This window comes from Scyliorhinus canicula, chromosome 12, assembly GCF_902713615.1.
Source record: "Scyliorhinus canicula chromosome 12, sScyCan1.1, whole genome shotgun sequence".
Classification (NCBI taxonomy): domain Eukaryota; kingdom Metazoa; phylum Chordata; class Chondrichthyes; order Carcharhiniformes; family Scyliorhinidae; genus Scyliorhinus; species Scyliorhinus canicula.
The window spans coordinates 50,578,662-50,599,244 of record NC_052157.1 but is presented as its reverse complement, the minus strand read 5'-3'; the positions used below and the strand labels follow the sequence as shown (position 1 = coordinate 50,599,244).

The following is a 20,583-nucleotide window of genomic DNA, read 5'->3' as shown; positions in this document are numbered from 1 at the left end:
ATAGAGTACAGTTTGCAGCAGGTATATAGTACAGTTTGCAGCAGGTATACAGTGCAGTACGCAGCAGGTATACAGTGCAGTATGCAGCAGGTATACAGTGCAGTATGCAGCAGGTATACAGTGCAGTATGCAGCAGGTATACAGTGCAGTATGCAGCAGGTATAGAGTGCAGTTTGCAGCAGGTATAGAGTACAGTTTGCAGCAGGTATAGAGTGCAGTTTGCAGCAGGTATAGAGTACAGTTTGTAGCAGGTATACAGTGCAGTTTGCAGCAGGTATAGAGTACAGTTTGTAGCAGGTATACAGTGCAGTTTGCAGCAGGTATACAGTGCAGTATGCAGCAGGTATACAGTGCAGTATGCAGCAGGTATAGAGTACAGTTCGCAGCAGGTATACCGTGCAGTATGCAGCAGGTATAGAGTACAGTTCGCAGCAGGTATACAGTGCAGTATGCAGCAGGTATAGAGTACAGTTCGCAGCAGGTATACAGTGCAGTATGCAGCAGGTATAGAGTACAGTTTGTAGCAGGTATACAGTGCAGTATGCAGCAGGTATACAGTGCAGTTTGCAGCAGGTATATAGTACAGTATGCAGCAGGTATACAGTGCAGTTTGCAGCAGGTATATAGTACAGTTTGCAGCAGGTATACAGTGCAGTATGCAGCAGGTATACAGTGCAGTATGCAGCAGGTATACAGTGCAGTATGCAGCAGCTATACAGTGCAGTATGCAGCAGGTATACAGTGCAGTATGCAGCAGGTATACAGTGCAGTATGCAGCAGGTATACAGTGCAGTATGCAGCAGGTATACAGTACAGTATGCAGCAGGTATACAGTGCAGTATGCAGCAGGTATACAGTGCAGTATGCAGCAGGTATACAGTGCAGTATGCAGCAGCTATACAGTGCAGTATGCAGCAGGTATACAGTGCAGTATGCAGCAGGTATACAGTGCAGTATGCAGCAGGTATACAGTGCAGTATGCAGCAGGTATACAGTGCAGTTTGCAGCAGGTATACAGTGCAGTTTGCAGCAGGTATAGAGTACAGTTTGCAGCAGGTATACAGTGCAGTTTGCAGCAGGCATAGAGTACAGTTTGCAGTAGGTATAGAGTACAGTTTGCAGCAGGTATACAGTGCAGTTTGCAGCAGGTATAGAGTACAGTGTGCAGCAGGTATAGAGTACAGTTTGCAGCAGGTATAGAGTACAGTTTGCAGCAGGTATACAGTGCAGTATGCAGCAGGTATACAGTGCAGTATGCAGCAGGTATACAGTACAGTATGCAGCAGGTATACAGTGCAGTATGCAGCAGGTATACAGTGCAGTATGCAGCAGGTATACAGTGCAGTATGCAGCAGCTATACAGTGCAGTATGCAGCAGGTATACAGTGCAGTATGCAGCAGGTATACAGTGCAGTATGCAGCAGGTATACAGTGCAGTATGCAGCAGGTATACAGTGCAGTTTGCAGCAGGTATACAGTGCAGTTTGCAGCAGGTATAGAGTACAGTTTGCAGCAGGTATACAGTGCAGTTTGCAGCAGGCATAGAGTACAGTTTGCAGTAGGTATATAGTACAGTTTGCAGCAGGTATACAGTGCAGTTTGCAGCAGGTATATAGTACAGTTTGCAGCAGGTATACAGTGCAGTATGCAGCAGGTATAGAGTACAGTGTGCAGCAGGTATACCGTGCAGTATGCAGCAGGTATATAGTACAGTTTGCAGCAGGTATACAGTGCAGTATGCAGCAGGTATATAGTACAGTTTGCAGCAGGTATACAGTGCAGTATGCAGCAGGTATAGAGTACAGTTTGCAGCAGGTATATAGTACAGTTTGCAGCAGGTATACAGTGCAGTACGCAGCAGGTATACAGTGCAGTATGCAGCAGGTATACAGTGCAGTATGCAGCAGGTATACAGTGCAGTATGCAGCAGGTATACAGTGCAGTATGCAGCAGGTATAGAGTGCAGTTTGCAGCAGGTATAGAGTACAGTTTGTAGCAGGTATACAGTGCAGTTTGCAGCAGGTATAGAGTACAGTTTGTAGCAGGTATACAGTGCAGTTTGCAGCAGGTATACAGTGCAGTATGCAGCAGGTATACAGTGCAGTATGCAGCAGGTATAGAGTACAGTTCGCAGCAGGTATACCGTGCAGTATGCAGCAGGTATAGAGTACAGTTCGCAGCAGGTATACAGTGCAGTATGCAGCAGGTATAGAGTACAGTTCGCAGCAGGTATACAGTGCAGTATGCAGCAGGTATAGAGTACAGTTTGTAGCAGGTATACAGTGCAGTATGCAGCAGGTATACAGTGCAGTTTGCAGCAGGTATATAGTACAGTATGCAGCAGGTATACAGTGCAGTTTGCAGCAGGTATAGAGTACAGTTTGCAGCAGGTATAGAGTACAGTTTGCAGCAGGTATACAGTGCAGTATGCAGCAGGTATACAGTGCAGTATACAGCAGGTATACAGTGCAGTATGCAGCAGGTATAGAGTACAGTTTGTAGCAGGTATACAGTGCAGTATGCAGCAGGTATACAGTGCAGTTTGCAGCAGGTATATAGTACAGTTTGCAGTAGGTATACAGTGCAGTATACAGCAGGTATCGAGTACAGTTTGCAGCAGGTATACAGTGCAGTATGCAGCAGGTATACAGTGCAGTATGCAGCAGGTATACAGTGCAGTATGCAGCAGGTATACAGTGCAGTATGCAGCAGGTATACAGTGCAGTTTGCAGCAGGTATACAGTGCAGTATGCAGCAGGTATACAGTGCAGTTTGCAGCAGGTATAGAGTACAGTTTGCAGCAGGTATAGTGTACAGTTTGCAGCAGGTATACAGTGCAGTTTGCAGCAGGTATCGAGTACAGTTTGCAGCAGGTATAGAGTACAGTTTGCAGCAGGTATACAGTGCAGTATACAGCAGGTATACAGTGCAGTATGCAGCAGGTATACAGTACAGTTTGCAGCAGGTATAGAGTACAGTTTGCAGCAGGTATACAGTGCAGTATACAGCAGGTATAGAGTACAGTTTGTAGCAGGTATACAGTGCAGTATACAGCAGGTTTAGAGTACAGTTGGCAGCAGGTATACAGTGCAGTATGCAGCAGGTATACAGTGCAGTATACAGCAGGTATCGAGTACAGTTTGCAGCAGGTATACAGTGCAGTATGCAGCAGGTTTAGAGTACAGTTGGCAGCAGGTATACAGTGCAGTATGTAACAGGTATACAGTATATGTTGCTTGGGCTGGAGAGTTTTAGCTATGAAGAGAAATTGGATAGACTGAGGTTGTTTTCCTTGGAGCAGAGGACACTGATGGAGGAGATTATTGAGATGTATACAATTTGAGGGGTGTAGCTAGCGTAGGCAGGAAGAAACCTTTGCCCTTGGTGGAGGGATCAATATCCAGGGGGCATAGTTTTAAGGTAAGGGGCGGCATGGTAGCACAGTTGCTTCACAACTTCAGGGTCCCAGGTTCAATTCCTGGCTTGGGTCACTGTCTGTGCAGAGTCTGTATGTTCTCCCCGTGTCTGCGTGGGTTTCGTCCCAGAGTCCAAAGATGTGCAGGTTAGGTGGATTGGCCATGCTAAATTGCCCTTAAGTTAGGTAAGGTTATGGGGATTGGGTGGAGGTGTGGGCTTGGGTCGGGTGGTTTTTCTAAGAGACGGTGAAGACACGATGGGCCAAATGGCCTCTTTCTGCACTGTAGATTCTATGAAAAACATTTTACTCGAGAGGGTGGTGGGAGTCTGGAATTCACTATCTGAAAGGTTGATGGAGGCAGAGACCCCCATAACATTTAATAAGTAGTTTAGATGTGCACTTTTAATCCCAAGGCATACAAGACTATGGACCAAGTCCTGGAAAATGGGATTAGAATATTTAGGGTCAGAAAAGAGTAAAAACCCCAAGAAGATCATATCGGCACTGCATGGAGCAGCAAAGGAAGAACACCGTCCCTGTGGAATGTGGTTACATTCTCAGAAGACAGCAAGCGAAGGATATGCTGGTCTCAAGCCAGGCAACAAAGATCTTGTGGGGAAGAACCTGATAACTATTGTATCTGGGATCCCAGTGGCGAATTGAGTTCAGAAAGAAAGTGGGCAGGATGCAATATAACAAGGCAAATGGGTGCAGGTCCCTCACTCTCACATCAGTAATCGTGGAGGAAAGGACAACTCAATGATTGGGAATGGCCACAAGGAATAGATGCAGTAGCAGATCACAAGGCCCAGAAATAGGAGCAGATCATACGGCCTAGAAGAGAATTAGACAGCAAAGCCAACCTTCATACACCGTCAAATTCTCAAATTTCCTGACCTCAAGCCAGCCTTTCACTAACTGTTGCATGGAAATGGAAGTGGGACTCCCATTGTCCTAGATTCCCTTCAGATCCTGGGTTTTCCAGGGGTGGGGCAGTAATCCCTGGGCAGTGGTGGGACGTCAGTCAATGCCCCTGTTGGACAGGGAATCACCCAGTTCTGCGTCTTCTCAGCAGCCTCAGGCTTCAGCTGTTCACCTTTTGAGAGCCAAGCACAATCAAAGGCCTTCCAACAAAATTCTTTCCCCACCTCTCAGCTTTCTGCCCCTTGAAGAGGCCTCCTTCTCTTCAGGCGTTTCCCACTGTCACACTGCTTGGATGTTCCTTCAGAATCTAATCAGGAGCCCACCCTGTGAATTTAATAGCCGTAGCCTAGGATTCCGATCAGGGTAATGGGTGGAGACCTTGCCCCCACCATAACCAGTTCAGTTTGTCCAAATGATGTGAGGTGATCAATAAACAGAGTGGGTAATATTGCTGACACAGAGTGATTTCAAATCAGCCTGTTATACTGAAGCTTAAGGAGCACTGGTCAGGTAGCACCAGGAATATTCAGTAGGCAATCTGATGTCTGTGTGACAAATAGGGCCATTCAATCCTCAAAGAAGATGCTGAGGGCAGTAACAAGGTTGTCTCTCACAGCTGGAGGGAGGACTGATGAGGGACAGTATGATCAGCTAAGGTCCATCAATCAGTAGAAACACACGTTCTAAAATTATATAACATTTCTTATTGGAATCGGCAATGTAGAGGATGTATCAATACAGGTTGATTAGCAATCTGCAAATCATTTGAATATGAATTCCCTGGTCAGCTAGACTGCAGCAGGCAACGGCAAACCCACTGCAGCAGTTCACCAAGCGTAATCGTTGACCAATCCAATGGGAGTCCATGGTCGGCAATGCCGTCCCAGGGTTTGGTATCTGAAGGAGGAGGAGGCAGCAGTGACAGGATCACGGGAGGATATTTGAGGTAGAATGCCGGATACAATTCAAAGAAGCTCATTATAAAATTGGGATAAAATGGGAATAAAACCCAAGGGGCTTATGTAATGAGACAATGACTTAGTGAGATAATGGGCTGAATTTTACTGGCTCTCTGAAGATATTTCCTCGACCGTTCCAGTCCATTGAGGCAGGCGGCTGCTTTGCCAGCTTCACGAATCATATCATAGAATTTACAGTGCAGAAGGGGGCCATTCGGTCCATCGAGTCTGCCTACGAAGGTGGCCTACACTGGGGAAATGCAGAGGCCTTTCAGAACCAGAGGTCCATGACCCAAACAAGGGGCTGCAGTCATGAAAGGTAGCTCCTGCAACCTCAACAATCCCTCCCGGGGGGCTGTTCTTCTGTTTCATGCGGCCTGTCACCCTCAGCCTCCAAAATATTCATTTTTACATCGCTGTCCAAGGGTGTCTCCATTTTGAGACAACCCTGAGGTCTCTTCCTGCCTCAGCAGCACCCACATCTCCCAATGGTGAACTCACTGGCATCAAAGTAGGAGGCCGTCTGCTGTTAAATCGCTGAGTGGCATTTCCTGTTTTCATTCCAGGTTACAGAGGGATTTGAAAACAGGATTAAAGCCTTTGGCAAACCAGAAGCTAATGTAGATCATCGTGCTCATGGCTGATGGGAGAACGGGACTTGAAATTAGTTCACGTTTACAGAATATGGAAGAAGAAAGGTCAGCCGGGAATGCGTTAGATGGTGGCAGACTTGGACCTGCATCTCAACCTGCCATTGGGGTCCTGAAGCCCGTAGTAAAACTCATTCCCTGTAATACTTGGCTGACAACCTGACGCAATTCTCACTGAAAAATAATTTGTAAAGTTCTAGTGCCCGGGCAGACAGTTTTCACTCTGGCTGACGGTCATTCCTGTTTACAAGAAGCAGCTTGGACAGATGATAGTCTTCACAATTGGATAGCTCGACAGCACCTTCTACAGGAGCACTCCTGTCATTGCCGAAAGATTTAACACTGATCAACAACCACCATCTAGTGGTTAGTTAAAGCTGTTCTTCAAAATCGACAATAGGAAACCTTGCAAAGCTCAGCCTTTCCTCCTTGTTAGACTTATTAATTACAAACGCTTTATTAGTTAAGAAATTAACATCTAAAAGTCTTGAATTCTCTCAATGTTCAACAAATCAATTGTAAAACAATTTAATATAAGGGCTTACATGATGGAGAGGGTAGAACAGGGCAGATTCGGAGAGAAACAATTTAAGATAGCAAAGCAGGAGGGGTCTTCGAAATTAGATGTGAGGGACCAAGAGCAGGAGAAACACAGAGTTTTGTAGTGGGATTCACGTCCAAAGTCAGTGGGTGTGACAGAAAGTGTCAACAATCAAAGTGACACTGCATAGATTTATGAAGATAATGGGGCTGAGTGAGATGGAAGCAAACTGGGGGGGGGGGAGAATGTAAGAGGAATTATTTGGACTGGTTGGGTCATATGGCCTGTTTTTGAGCTGCATCTTCTCCTTATTCCATCATATTTGTTACAACTTCTGAACAACATTCACAGCTGCTTAATTTGTGTTGGAATCCAATTTCATTTTTATCTATCCAGTTGTAGCCAGAAATTCCTCGGCCCATCCCTGACTCCCTCCTATTTCTTATCCGCATGCTGTGCCTGATCAGCACTGTCTGATAGCACAATGATATGGAGTCGATAGTGTTATATTACTGGGTCTAGTAATATGTGTCGTTACTAGTTACTGTTGATGCAGATGGTCTGATGGTGTGATGCTGAAGAAACCTTCAGGTCTTCAACTTAGAGCAAACTAATTTGTTAAAGTAACGATTGATTATATCTGAGTTTGGCACTCTACAGAACTATCTCTAAAATCAAGTAATTAAATATGATCGAATTAACTGATTCACACTATAAATACTAACTGTACTAAGAGCCATCTGAATACACAACTGCTTACTAAACACTCCTGGGTTGAAAGAGACAAAGATCCTCTGGGAGCTGATACTTATAGGTGGATCTAGTGGTGCCCTCTAGTGGCAGTGTTACAGCTGGATGTCGTAATTAACCCTTTCGTTATATACACATATACATATCATTACAGATAGTTCAGCACAGTTCAGTTCCCAATGATGGGTGTGTCCAGAACCAGGGGGCACAGTCTGAGGATTCAGGGTAAACCATTTCGGACAGAGATAAGGAGACATTTCTTCAACCAAAGAGTGGTTAGCCTGTGGAATTCATTACCACCGGAAGTCGTTGATGCTAAAACATTGAATATATTCAAGAGGCGGCTAGATATAGCACTTGGAGAGAATGGGATCAAAGGGGGAGAAAGCAGGATTAGGCTATTGAGTTGGATGATCAGCCATGATCGTGATAAATCGTGCTCCTATCTTCTACGTAACTATGTATTTATGTAAAGATGTTGGCTGAGGGATAAATATTGGCCAGGACACTGGGGATAACTCTCCTTGCACTTGTCTGAAATGGCAGAAGACTCATTATTTTAACATCTTATTAGAAAGACAGCATCCCCACACGTCTCACTCTTCCACAGCATGGCACTGGAGTGTTAATGTCAACTTTGTACCCACAATCTGTAGCATTGGATCAGAATTCCCTTCTGTAAACTACTGCTGAACATTCAGCCACACAACCCTGGACGGCCTGTCCTGTCTGGTACACTTAGCGTCCAGCTCTTTATGCTTGGTCATGATCAAGTGAAGAGATGCGGATTGGGGATTTTAAAGCATTTCACTCGATCTCTCCTGTTTGATTTCACCAAGTTAATATCTAAAATATCCAGCTTGGATTGTAGTGATCTCACCCAACATTTCAAATCAGCAAAAGCTGGGGTTCAGAGAAAGGAAAATGAGGTATTACAAACAGATGGCTGAAGATTCTTTTATCTTGAATGGGGCTCAATCAAGTTCTCTTTGCCTCACATGACCAGCTCCCAGCAACTTTGAAATTCCTTCCTGCCTGTGAAACATGAAAGGGAATCACTTCACAAATTGGTCCTTAGAAACTAGTTCCTGTTGATTAACAGAGCAGAAACACATATCATTAAAGAGAAAAGGTTTTTGGAAGTGAGATTTGCTTGATAAAGTTGTCTGCATGCTATAAACAACGATGAAAGTGAATTCCACTGTATTCCTTTAGAACATAGAATTTACAGTGCAGAAGCAGGCCATTCGGCCCATCGCCTCTGCACCGGCCCTTAGAAAGAGAACCCCACTTAAGCCCCACATGTCTACCCTATACCCGTAACCCAGTAACCCCACCTAACCTTTTTTTTGGACAGCAAGGACAATTTAGCATGGCCAATCCACCTAACCTGCACATCTTTGGACTGTGGGAGGAAACCGGAGCACCCGGAGGAAACCCACGCAGACACTGGAAGAAAGTGCAGACTCCGCAAAGACAGTGGCCCAAGCCGGGAATCGAACCTGGGACCATAGCGCTGTGAAGCAACCGTGCTGACCACTGTGCTACTAAATGGGTGCCTCAATGGGTGATAGTGAATGACCAACCACCATCCCCTCACCCATCCTCAATAAGCTATTCCACTTCAGTGTTGCTCACTAACTAGGGAGGGTGGATACTGCAACATTTTAACATAGAAATACAGTTTGCATACGATCAGGATATTGAAAAAATGCATAAAGAAAATTTACAAAGCTATTGACAGTTGAAAGAATGGATCGATTTGGGCAGATTGAAAAGCCTTTTCCTCTGCATATAGGAATTTAAAATTATAAAAGGATTTGATGGGCTGGATATGGAAAAAGCATTTCCAATTATAGGTGACCACAACAAGGGAGCATAAGATAGCCACTAACTAATTGAAGAAGAGAAGAATACAGGATTTAGTGGGTGTAGGTAATTGGAGTGGGAAGTATGACCTCTGGCAGAAGCCAGTTGCGCTGAGCGGTCTATTTGTGTTCTCGAAGCTAGTTTCTAATCATACTAATATATACGGGTCAGTGTGGAATCCAAGATATTGCTCCTGTTGGTCCTAGACAAATAATTCATAACTAAGAACTTGAACTGCATGCACCCCAACAACATGCTTCCTTTACTAACTCCCATCTCTCCCCTCAAGAACATTTAAGGACTGGAACTACCTTTGACAAACCTCGAACACCATACCCTATTACTATTAATTGAAGGAAAATCTGATCGATTTTTTAAAAATTAAATGCAAGAATGCCGAATTCCAAACCATCACAATTTATACTACAGGAGAAAGTCTGATTGGTTGACAAGTGGCCTCTGATTGGATGAGGCATTGGTATGGAGAAAGCAAATACTACAGGCTCCCCAAGCTCATGGGTAACTCACAAAAGGTGTAAGGGCTTGAACATATTCCTGTTTGCAGGATGGCTCTCTGCGTATGAATGTTGGTTCCAGCAAATGTAAATGAGCCACATTTCAAGCTGGGCAGATCATCTGAAATTGGTTGTTGGTGTAGCTCTTACTTTTAAGTCTTGCACTTCTGGCTCACCCGGGAGCATGGGGAGCCTACAGTTCCCTGTCACTTTCTCTGTGGAAATGTCTTGGCCAATCAGAGTCAATTTGCCAACTAATCAGCACCCTTTACTCCTGCAGTATACATTGTGATTGGTTGAAATTCATTCTAGTGTTTGCTCTGATGAGTGCAAGGCAAACAACTTCAGCAAGATGAAAGTTCTATACCACCAAGTGACTGATTCCATAATTGCTGTCAGTGGCAAGGAGTACTGAACTCTTTAAATGTGGAGAGAGAAACCAGGTAACTGTCGAGCTGTCAATTCAGCATTGATTTTGAGGAAGCTGTTGGAATCTATCATCAGGGACCAACTACCAGCTTTTGGACAGATACGAAGTCATCACAAAGTGTAACTATGGGTTGTGAAAGATGGGTCGTGTCTGACCAACATACTTAAGATTATTTGAGGGAGTCATTGGCACGGCGGATAGGAGAGTGCCTACAGATTGTTGTTTGGACTTTCCAAAGGAATTTGATAAGGTTCCATACAGCAACAGCAAAAATAAAACTCCATGGAATTGAAGGCTGCAGGAAAAAGCGATGGAATTGAATTTTATAGAAACTTTTAAAAGGAAACCGTGCAACAACTTAAAGATAATTAATTTGCAGTATTCTGGGGGAATTCTAGATATGGAAAAATCCATGGCAAGTCCATGGCCCTCCTATGGACTGAACTGATCTCTGCACATCTTCTTTACTATGATAGCGCTAATACTCCATATGTTTCACCCAATGGCTATGCCTATGTAGTTACATTGTGTATTTATCGTATGTCCTATGTTTTTCCTGTATGAAGCAATCTGCCTGGGCTGTACGCAGAACAATACTTTTCACTGTACTTCGGTACACGTGACAATAAATCTAAATCTAAAAATTTAGGGTATGGAACTAAATTGGGCTGTTGTTCGAGAGAGCTGGAACAAGACTAGAACGGGAGTCACTGCAGACTCAATGGGCCAAATAGCCTCCTTCTGCACTGCAGCAAATCTATGATTCTATGCTTGGCGATACTCCAAAGGGTTCTGCCATTTACTGTATAATTCCCACCTGGATTAAACTCCATGTGCCATTTCTCCGCCCCAGTCTCCAACAATCTATATCCCACTGTATCCTCTGACAATCACCTTCACTATCCGCAACTCCACCAATCTTTGTGCCGTTGGCAAACATACTCATCAGGCCAGCTACATTTTCCTCCAAATAATTTATGTATACTTTGAACAACAAAGGTCCCAGCACTGATCCCTGTGGAATACCACCAGTTGCAGCCTTCAATTCAGAAAAATACCCTTCCACCGCTACCCTCTGCCCTTTTTTTGTATTTTTATAAATTTAGAGCACCCAATTCATTTTTTCCAATTAAGGAGCAATTTAGCGTGGCCAATCCACCTACTCTGCACATCTTTAGGTTGTGGGGGCGAAACCCACGCAAACACGGGGAGAATGTGCAAACTCCACACGGACAGTGACCCAGAGCCGGGATCGAACCTGGGACCTCGGCGCCGTGAGGCTGCAGGGCTAACCCACTGCGTCGCCGTGCTGCCCCCTACCTTCTATAAGGAACTGTCTTGTGATTCTTTGTTGGGACTCTTGATTCCCTTTTAATTCCTGTTCTTTTGGCTGTCATAATTTCTACACCAGCTGGGATCTACACCTTTAATTAAAAAAAAACAGTAGTAGGATGTGCTCTGATATCAGTGGTTACACATCTCGACAGAAGTCACCAGCAACCAAACACCACCATTGTAATCCCAGGGCTAATCAGATCCTCAATGCAGGTTGGTACTTTTTATTCTGGAATGCCCTGCTGGGTGACTGTGTTTGGTTTCAGTTTCTGATTGGAACTGCAGAGCTGAGCAGAATCCTTTTGAATCTTTCTCCCTAAAGAGGTGGAATTCTCTCTCAAATCTTTGCTGGAACTCCCTTCAGGCAAACAGAGCAGTTAGTAAGCTTTCAAAGCCTGAAGATAAAGCTGGGGAGGGGGATCCGTTCAGATTCCTCTCCTATTAAAGTTACCAGACCACTAGAAGGCATTGTGAAAACTGCTGCTTTGATATTCTGTTTAACTGAGACAAGCTGTTGGTGAGTCTGCTGAAGCTGACCACGTATCGGAAACTGTGCAGACCTGAAGTGCATCCTCTGTGGGTAAGGCTCAGCTCAACACAAGTTGAATCGTGTCCCGAGAGGGGATCCCACAGCCTAAGAATTCGGCCTGACTGGCCCAGCTTGAAGATCCAAACCAATCGATGGTTTTCAACACTGCGCATTCTGAAGAGATCACCGCCTACAGAGACCTCAACCTCAGCAGCGAAGATCCTCAACTCTCTCATACCTCTAAATCCCTGTTATTTTTAACCTTTCCTACCCCTCCACTGTGTGTCTGTCTTGTGTGGCGGGGTTTGGGGAATAATTAGATAAGCAGACCATTGTTCCATTCTTACCAGTATATGTTCATATTTTATTCTTATAAATAAAAAGGGATTTGTTAATATTTTACTGATAAATCTGGTGCCAGTAACTCATTGGAGCAGTAAGTGTCAAAGATCCCGGGAAAATACACAAATGATTGGTTCATTCATCTGATGTTGGGACTCCAGGGTCTGTGGGGGTGGCTCACAATAACCCTTGTCATCCAAGTTCCTGAAACTTGCCAAACGTAATAATATAATAATAATCACTTATTGTCACAAGTAGGCTTCAATGAAGTTACTGTGAAAATCCCCGAGTCGCCACATTCCGGCGCCTGTTGGGGAGGGCGGTATGGGAATTAAATCCGCGCTGCTGGTCTTGTTCTGTGATACAAGCCAGCTATTTAGCCCACTGTGCAAAACCAGCCCCAGTACTTATCCTTCACGTTCACATGAATATGCTGAATTCCAGAGGAAACCCACACAGATACAGGGAGACCATGCAAACTCCAGTCACCCAAGGCCGGATTGAATCCGGGTCCCTGCCGCTGAGTGGCATCAGTGCTAACCACCGTGTTGCACAGGGCAGTGGACTGAAATGGTGCAGGGGCTATTGTCCTCAGTTTTCCCTCTGACAGCTGGGCATTTTATTTCTGATCACCTTTTCCAATACCCTTCCCAACAATCATCTTCCTGATGATGTAACAAGTTTCTCTTACAGGGTGTACAGTGGGGCAAGAAACTAACATTTATACTAAATGGATGAACATTGATACTATCAGCTCAGATGCAGTGAAAGTTTTTGATCGGTGTGATGGCACTAGCTATACCTACCTTCACTAATTGCAGAATCACAATGAAGCTGCTGCTCATCTTTTTCACAGCGAGGAAGTGGGAAGCGGGAGGCTCAGTGAGAGGCGGGTTCAGAAGTGGGAGGGGCCAGGAACCCGAGGGTCAGTGATAGGAAGGGTCCACAGTGACCAGGAAGGTCAGAGAGTGGGATGTGTGGTGACTGGGTGATTCAGGAAGCAGGATTGGAGGCGGGGGGGGGAGGGGGGGGGGGGGGGCGGGGGGGGGGGGGGGGGGGAGCACGTAGAATGTATTTCTTTCAGATTTTAAAAATTATTTTGTTAAAGTTTGTTTCATTTGCTACCAGCCTCCCCGGACAGGCGGCGGAATGTGGCGACTAGGGGCTTTTCACAGTAACTTAATTGAAGCCTACTTGTGACAATAAGCGATTTTCATTTTCATAATATAGGAATTAGCAGTGTAAAGTATTTCAAGTACATTTTAACGGTTTTTTTTTCTGGTGAAGAAGGTTCTACCTCGGTGTTAATAGGAATATGTGATTTACTTAAAAGTCATTTCACTTGAATGCAACTACAACTTTGAAGTGAGGCTTTGCTGTACTCACTGACACTAAGCATTACTGTGAAAACTTCAATCTATTGTCAATCAGTATGTCAGATCACTTTCACATTTCTGTCATCATGTGAAGTTTTCTTGCATTCCTTGGCATTAAATTTCATCTGCCACCTACCTGTCTGTTTGTAAGACCATAAGATATAGGAGCAGAATTAGACCATTCGGCCCATCAAGTGCCTCGCCATTCAATCACGGTCGATATGTTGCATCCCCATTCTCCGGCCTTCTTCCCAGAACCCTTTAATTAAAAACCTATCTATCTCTGTCTCAAAGATATTGAAGAGACCTGGCCTCTGCAGCCTTCTGCGGCAATGAGTTCCACAGATTCATCATTCCCTGGCTGAAGAATTTCTTCCTCGTCTCAGTTTTAAAGGATCGTTTCTTCAGTCTGAGGTTGTGCCTTCGTTTCCTAGTCTCTCCTACTAGTGGAAACATCTTCTCCACGTCCACTCTATCTAGGCCTCTCAGTATTCTGTACGTTTCAGTGAGATCTTCCCTCATCCTTCTAGGCTCTATCGAGTACAGACTCAAAGTCCTCAACTGCTCCTTATATGACAAGATCTTCATTCCAATGATCATTCTTGTGAACCTCCTCTGGTCTCCCTCCAAGGCCAGCACATCCTTCCTTAGATAACGAGGCACAAAACTGCTCACAATATTTCAATACTAGCTTTTCCGGAGGATCTGTCAAAACCCTTGCTGAAATCCATGTACAACACACCTATTGCCTTACCATATTAAGCTCCACTGTCTCACGTCAAAGAAAATATCCCATGCAAACACAAATATTGTGCGCCCAATGCAACGTTCCAAGAATATTTAACATTTCTACTACCAACTATTTTGTGCATGCTCTCATCCCAGTCAAGGTTGAGGTCCCACTGCAGAGATCAGAGCACAGAAAGACTAGACTGACGCCAGTGCAATTCTGAAGGGAGCACTACACTGTCAGTGCTGCAGTCTTTCAGATAAGATGTTAAACCAAGGACCCACCTGCCCTCTCAGGTGGATGCAAGAGATCCCTTTTTAAAGAAAAGCAGGGGAGTTATCCCTCAATCAACATCTTCTAACATGATTATCACATTGCATGGACCAATTGGCTGCCACCTTGCTTGTGTTACAACAGTGACTACATTTGAATGAGTTGTAAAGCATTTTGGGACGCCCAAGGTTGTTAAAGGTGTTATCTATTTATTTTTTGAGACATTTAGATTACCCAATTAATTTTTTTTCCCAATTAAGGGGAAATTTAGTCTGGCCAATCCACCAAACCTGCATATCTATGGGTTGTAGGGGTGAGACCCACGCAAACAGGGGGAGAATGTGCAGACTCCACATAGACAGTGACCTGGGGCCGGGACTGAACCCGGGTCCTCAGCGCCGTGAGGGCAGCAGTGCTAAGCACTGCGCCACCGCGACATCCCCATGATATCTTATTTAAATACAGGGTTCCATATTGGATGTATGTATTCCCATCGGATTCATCCATAAAAATCATTGAAATAAAACTTCCAATTGTTTTCCTGGATTTTTGAGGGAGTTGATCAGTTCACAGATTTTCTCCTCAATTTAATATTTCCCTTTTGCTTTCTCACCAAAATTTAGGCCTGGAAATAGAACATAGAACAGTACAGCACAGAACAGGCCCTTCGGCCCTCGATGTTGTGCCGAGCAATGATCACCCTACTTAAACCCACGTAACCCGTATACCCGGTAACCCAACAATCCCCCCATTAACCTTACACTACGGGCAATTTATCATGGCCAATCCACCTAACCCGCACATCTTTGGACTGTGGGAGGAAACCGGAGCACCCGGAGGAAACCCACGCACAAACGGGGAGGACGTGCAGACTCCACACAGACAATGACCCAGCCGGGAATCGAACCTGGGACCACTGGAGCTGTAAAGCATTGATGCTAACCACCATGCTAATGTGTGACCATCAGATCCATAATGACAGAGGGGGACAGTGAAGAGCCTGGGTAATAACACAAAGTGATTATTAACAAGTGAATACACTACACAGACTAATCACAATATAGCACAGCACACACTACAAGCTTTCAATTAAGCACCGACTGTGTCACACTGTTTCAGACTTCAAAAATATTCAAGCTTCATAATTATGGTGATGTGCTCCTTGAAATTAGTTGCAGCCATTAACATTTTGCTGTATGCTGTGCAGACATTTACAATTTTCTGGTCAGGATAGTGCAACAGTATTTTGTAATTTTGGAAATCTGCAATTTGGAACCTGCCAATAAACAGTGCCTAGTGCTGTACTTTTTCCAGCTGGTGATGCCAAAATTTTAAAAATTAGAAAAATTTGGAAAAGCCCAGCAAAGCAAGAAAGGTTTAATGGGTTCCAATTTATGCATTAGGTTAGTTGAGAAGTTGCGACCAGAATTTGTGGAGGATCTAGAAGATGATTCACTTTTAAATGTAGAAAATACCTCTGGCAGAAACTTTTTTTATATGTGAATTAAGAGTGTTTCATTATTTTTTGTTCCAATTAAGGGGTAATTTAGAATGGCCAATCAACCTAACCTGCACATCTTTGGGTTGTGGGGGACAAACCCACGCAGACATGGGGGGAATGTGCAAACTCCACACGGACAGTGACCCGGGGCCAGGATCGAACCCGGGTCCTCAGCGGCGTGAGACCGCAGTGCTAACCACTATGCCACTGTGCCACCCTACCTCTGGCAGAAACTAATCAAAGAAAACACTTTTGCAAATGTGCCTTGGAGATCAGGTCGCCAATGTTTTTTTGTGAAATGTAACAGACAACACAAGCATGTTCAAAGTATCAGAACACAAACAATATAACGTGAGGAACACTTAGGAAATATTTTATTGAATTGTGGCATTTAAATAACTCAAAATGTATTAATCTGTTTACATTTAAGTCACAAAACATTTACAAAAATCAGTGGTCCATTTCGTCAAACATTAAATAGCTCAGCTGATACATTACCAGTTTATAAAACTGTACAAAAAAAAATTCTTCCAACGAATTCTTTAAGATCTTAGTTTCTCTTTGGTATTTCAAGTTAAGATGAAAAATGTACAAAAAAACACTTTAAAAAAAATCTGTGTCCCTTATGCATCATAGCTTACTAGATTTAAGAAAAAAGGTGTTTATATAATCCGGTATTTACTAAAGGATTGGATCCCAACCCATCAAGTCTAGAAATGATGCAAGATGTTTGGTCTTCAAAGCTGTTCAACTCCAATAGGTTTGCCATTTTGCACTGAAAAGGCCACTTACTAAATGTCCTTGCAGTTGGTGCATTTAGAGCTAAATAGCTCTCAGTCTGTTAAGGCATTTAATAAATGCCCTAATACATCCTGGTAGCACAGTGGGCCTTTGCTACAACATACTTTTCAGGACTAACTAAATGTCCTATGCAACAGGAAATGCATCATAACTTCAATGGGCATTATAAATTCTAGGGTCAGCTAGTGAATAGACTGCGATGGGCAGAAACAGTAGGTTTCAGTGCTAAACAAGAACAAGGCCAAGGCAAAATACGGGTTAGCCACCAAGAACATTGACTTATAGGTGCTCCTAACTACTTGAATTCCTACCAAATACATTAGTGTCACCTGAAAGAAACGGTCAGAAACAATTTAAGCTTTAAATTATATTTTATTAATTCTTTAAGATGAGTAAAACAAAATTATGACTGCTACAGTGCTTGTTCTCTTATTGTTCCTTTTTTTTTGCTGTCAGTGCGGAAAGGGGTTACTCAAGTGTCAGACCAGGGATAGATATGTAAGGCATTTTGTAACTGCAAGGTAGACACTAATATCTTGTACAACATCAATGTCGGTGGTTCCAATGTATAGATATCGCAATAATGGTTTTATTTGCCATTGCTATTTAGAAAGGCAACATGCAGAGGAATACTCAGCTCTGAGTTAGTTGCCAGGAACTGTTAACTGGTACAGTGCAGCATGCGACAGTTACTGCCGCTGGTATGAAAAACAAGTGTTGAAAGCTGTAAATAAATGTATATTTGTAAAGAATGTGACTGTATAGGATTTGTAAACATGCAGCACTACCTCTGCTCATATTTTCACCTGAGCAAAGAAAGGAGATAGGTGATAACACTGTAACAAACTGAACAGGAATACTTAGCCTAACCCCAAAACACACACACAACCCACACAAAACTGGCAAATAAAAGTATACGGTGAGTCTTACATCTTAGTGGCTAAAGCATATTCTTACCTTAGCTTACAAACTTTGAAACCTATGCTTTGAGTCATAGCAATCTTTCAACAAGTTTGAAACAGTAAGAGGATCCCATAACTTACTGTATTTAATTTGTTGGGGACATAGAGGGAAAAGAAAAAGAGGACAGACGGGGAAGTCGGGATCACCTCGAGTCTTACCAGCTTTAAAGAACAGCCTGCTTCCTAATGTCTGATTTGAACATTTAAGTGCACTGTTGAATAATACTCATCAAGCAGAACAGAACAGTGCACTCATGTCTACAGTAAACAGAATAATTCTCTCCATAGCAATAGCTGGAATAGTTCACCTGCTTTAATATTCTGATGGAACCAAATAGGAATTGATATTATTCTCACCAAGCTTGACTTTAACATAAAAACTTTGACTAGTCAGGTTTTCTGCTCCATGTTCACCAGCCTTCATTTTCCTGAGCATTAAAGTGAACCAGGGGGAAAATTATGGCTGAGGAGACACCAGCAGAAAGCCAAGGTCCATCTTTTTCCACAGCAGTTTCTTAGCTTTAACCACCCTGTTGCAAGCGATCATTCCAGACCGAGTATATCACGAAGCATGGCCCCTAATTTGATTTCTCTGCACTGGACTTCATATACCCATATAAAATTACAGATAAATTAGAAGAATTCTTTTTTTTAAATAAAACCGTTCAATCTTAGAATTGATTTCTAAAGTTTGTAATGTAGTTAGAAAATGTAATTGTCAGCGAGTGTTCAGAATATAGAGAGAAAAATGAAATATTCGGCTTAGAATTTGATTCAAGTGTAGTCTCTAAATTCGGCTTAGTACAACATTCATTAGAAAGTTGTATAGCTTTCAGGATACTTCTACCTTTTCTGAAAGACCTCACACAAGGACAAATACCATTGGGCACACATGAGAAGAATGACTCACCGGCACCCGTCAGCCTTACAACTAATGCTGGCTGTAAGTTTGAAAAACAGAAGGAACAATGAACTGGTTGTATGCACTGTACCACAACATAGTGGTCAGCTTACAATATAAATGAAGTTAATGAGGCCCTGGTGTCGAGAGAATGGAAAAATGTAAATTCTAGAGCAAAACAAGTTGAGGAAGAGGTGGTATCACAGAGGCACGCTAGTAAACAGCACAAATTGATGAGAGGGACCATGGACAGAACAGGGCTGAGTGAAGAGAGATATTTATTATATGAAAATCTGATTATGATACACACGCTGGTTAGCTTTTCCTCCATCTCTCAATCAATATATCCAAGTTCAAAGCATCAACTGTATCTTGGCATGTCACTTGCTGCCAAAGCACCACAGACATCAAAACAGAGAATTACAGTGAAGGGCAATACAAGCAGTTTTGGGAGGAGTGGAAAAAAGGGAAGACAAAAGTACAGGAAATACGGCAATAAAAGTCCAAATCACAATGGCACCGTTCAATTTTGTTTCTCACCAAAACATAATAGGCTGGATGTGGCAAACCATGTTTCAGAACAGGGAAAGAAAAATGGATCAATATATGAATAGAATTAGTAAAGAGGAAGGGGAGGGTAAAGTACCGCATGAATGTTTGTTGGGTGATTTAACAGATCACCTCAGTCACGTAATCCCGCAAATTGTTCCTTAAGCTTCCTGGCTCCCTTAGTTATTCACACATCCTTCTATGAACAGTGCTATCATTTACTTGACTGCAGTGATCGGATACATCATTCATTCCATTCTCATTTCACCAGTTTGTTGGGCTGTTTGTTGTTCCCCTCTCCATCCCACACTTTTCCTGATATATGTGGTCTCTCGTGTTTTTCCCTTTTTACTACCCCCCTCCCCACAAGCTCAATACTTGCTTAAAACCTGTTACATCTTTTTTCCAGTTCTGATAAGGGGTCATCAGTCTGAAACAGTAAATGTTTATCTCTTAACCTCTGCTGCCTGGCCTTCTGTGCATCTCCAGTATTTTCTGTGTTTATTACTTATCTTTCAATTCTCACAGGTGTACGAGGACAAAACGCCAACTCTCCGTTCCATTCACAGATGCAAAATGACCCATGCATTTTCAGCTTCTTCACTTTTGTTTCAGATTTAAAACACTTAAGCTGCATTCGTCGTGATAAAAAGTAATTTACAGCTGCACCAAATACATTTATGGATATTTTACAAACAGAATTTCTTTGTCGTTTGTTCGCTGTAACCTCCATCATTCAAATGACACTTGTTCCATTTCAGTGAATTTTACAGTCACTAAGCTAAAATAATTGAACATTATGTTGGAATAGAAGTCAAGTTGAAGAGAGGAAATAACGTAAGCTTTTGAACTTCACCAATAGTATGTATACCAGCTTGGAACAATTTTTGGAGGTGAACACAGATCTTCCTGGAGCAGGCCAGTAATGCCAAATTAAGAAATTCGGAGAGGTAATGATACCCGTACTGACTTTAATTCAAATCGGGAATTGCATAGGATGTACTTGGGGCAAGGCAGCACCTACTTCAAACCCTCAAGACTTGAACTTTCAACATTCAAATGTCATCAAACTTGTGCTTCAAATAGTCTTTCATGACTTTTGCAAGAGGAAGTTCATCCAGTCCTTTCAAACTTTGAAGGCCGATACACTGTCGAATACCAATTCGGCACAGATCCTGTAAATTTCTAGGCTGTCCTAGAGGAAAAAAGAAATGACAGAAGCATTAAT

General features: G+C 43.1%; 1 protein-coding gene across 2 annotated transcripts in view; it reads right to left on the bottom strand.

The window, feature by feature from the left end:
* Window positions 1–16,494: 16,494 nt before the first annotated feature.
* The window catches only part of asb7 (ankyrin repeat and SOCS box containing 7), a 40,876-nt gene continuing 36,787 nt past the window's right edge, over window positions 16,495–20,583 (bottom strand). For both annotated transcript variants that reach the window (XR_005462493.1, XM_038812967.1), the window contains one exon: window positions 16,495–20,550. Coding sequence is in view for 1 of the 2 variants with exons in the window: in XM_038812967.1 (XP_038668895.1) it covers window positions 20,411–20,550 (140 nt within the window). In the remaining variant the exon portion in view is untranslated. The remainder of the gene's footprint in view (window positions 20,551–20,583) is intronic.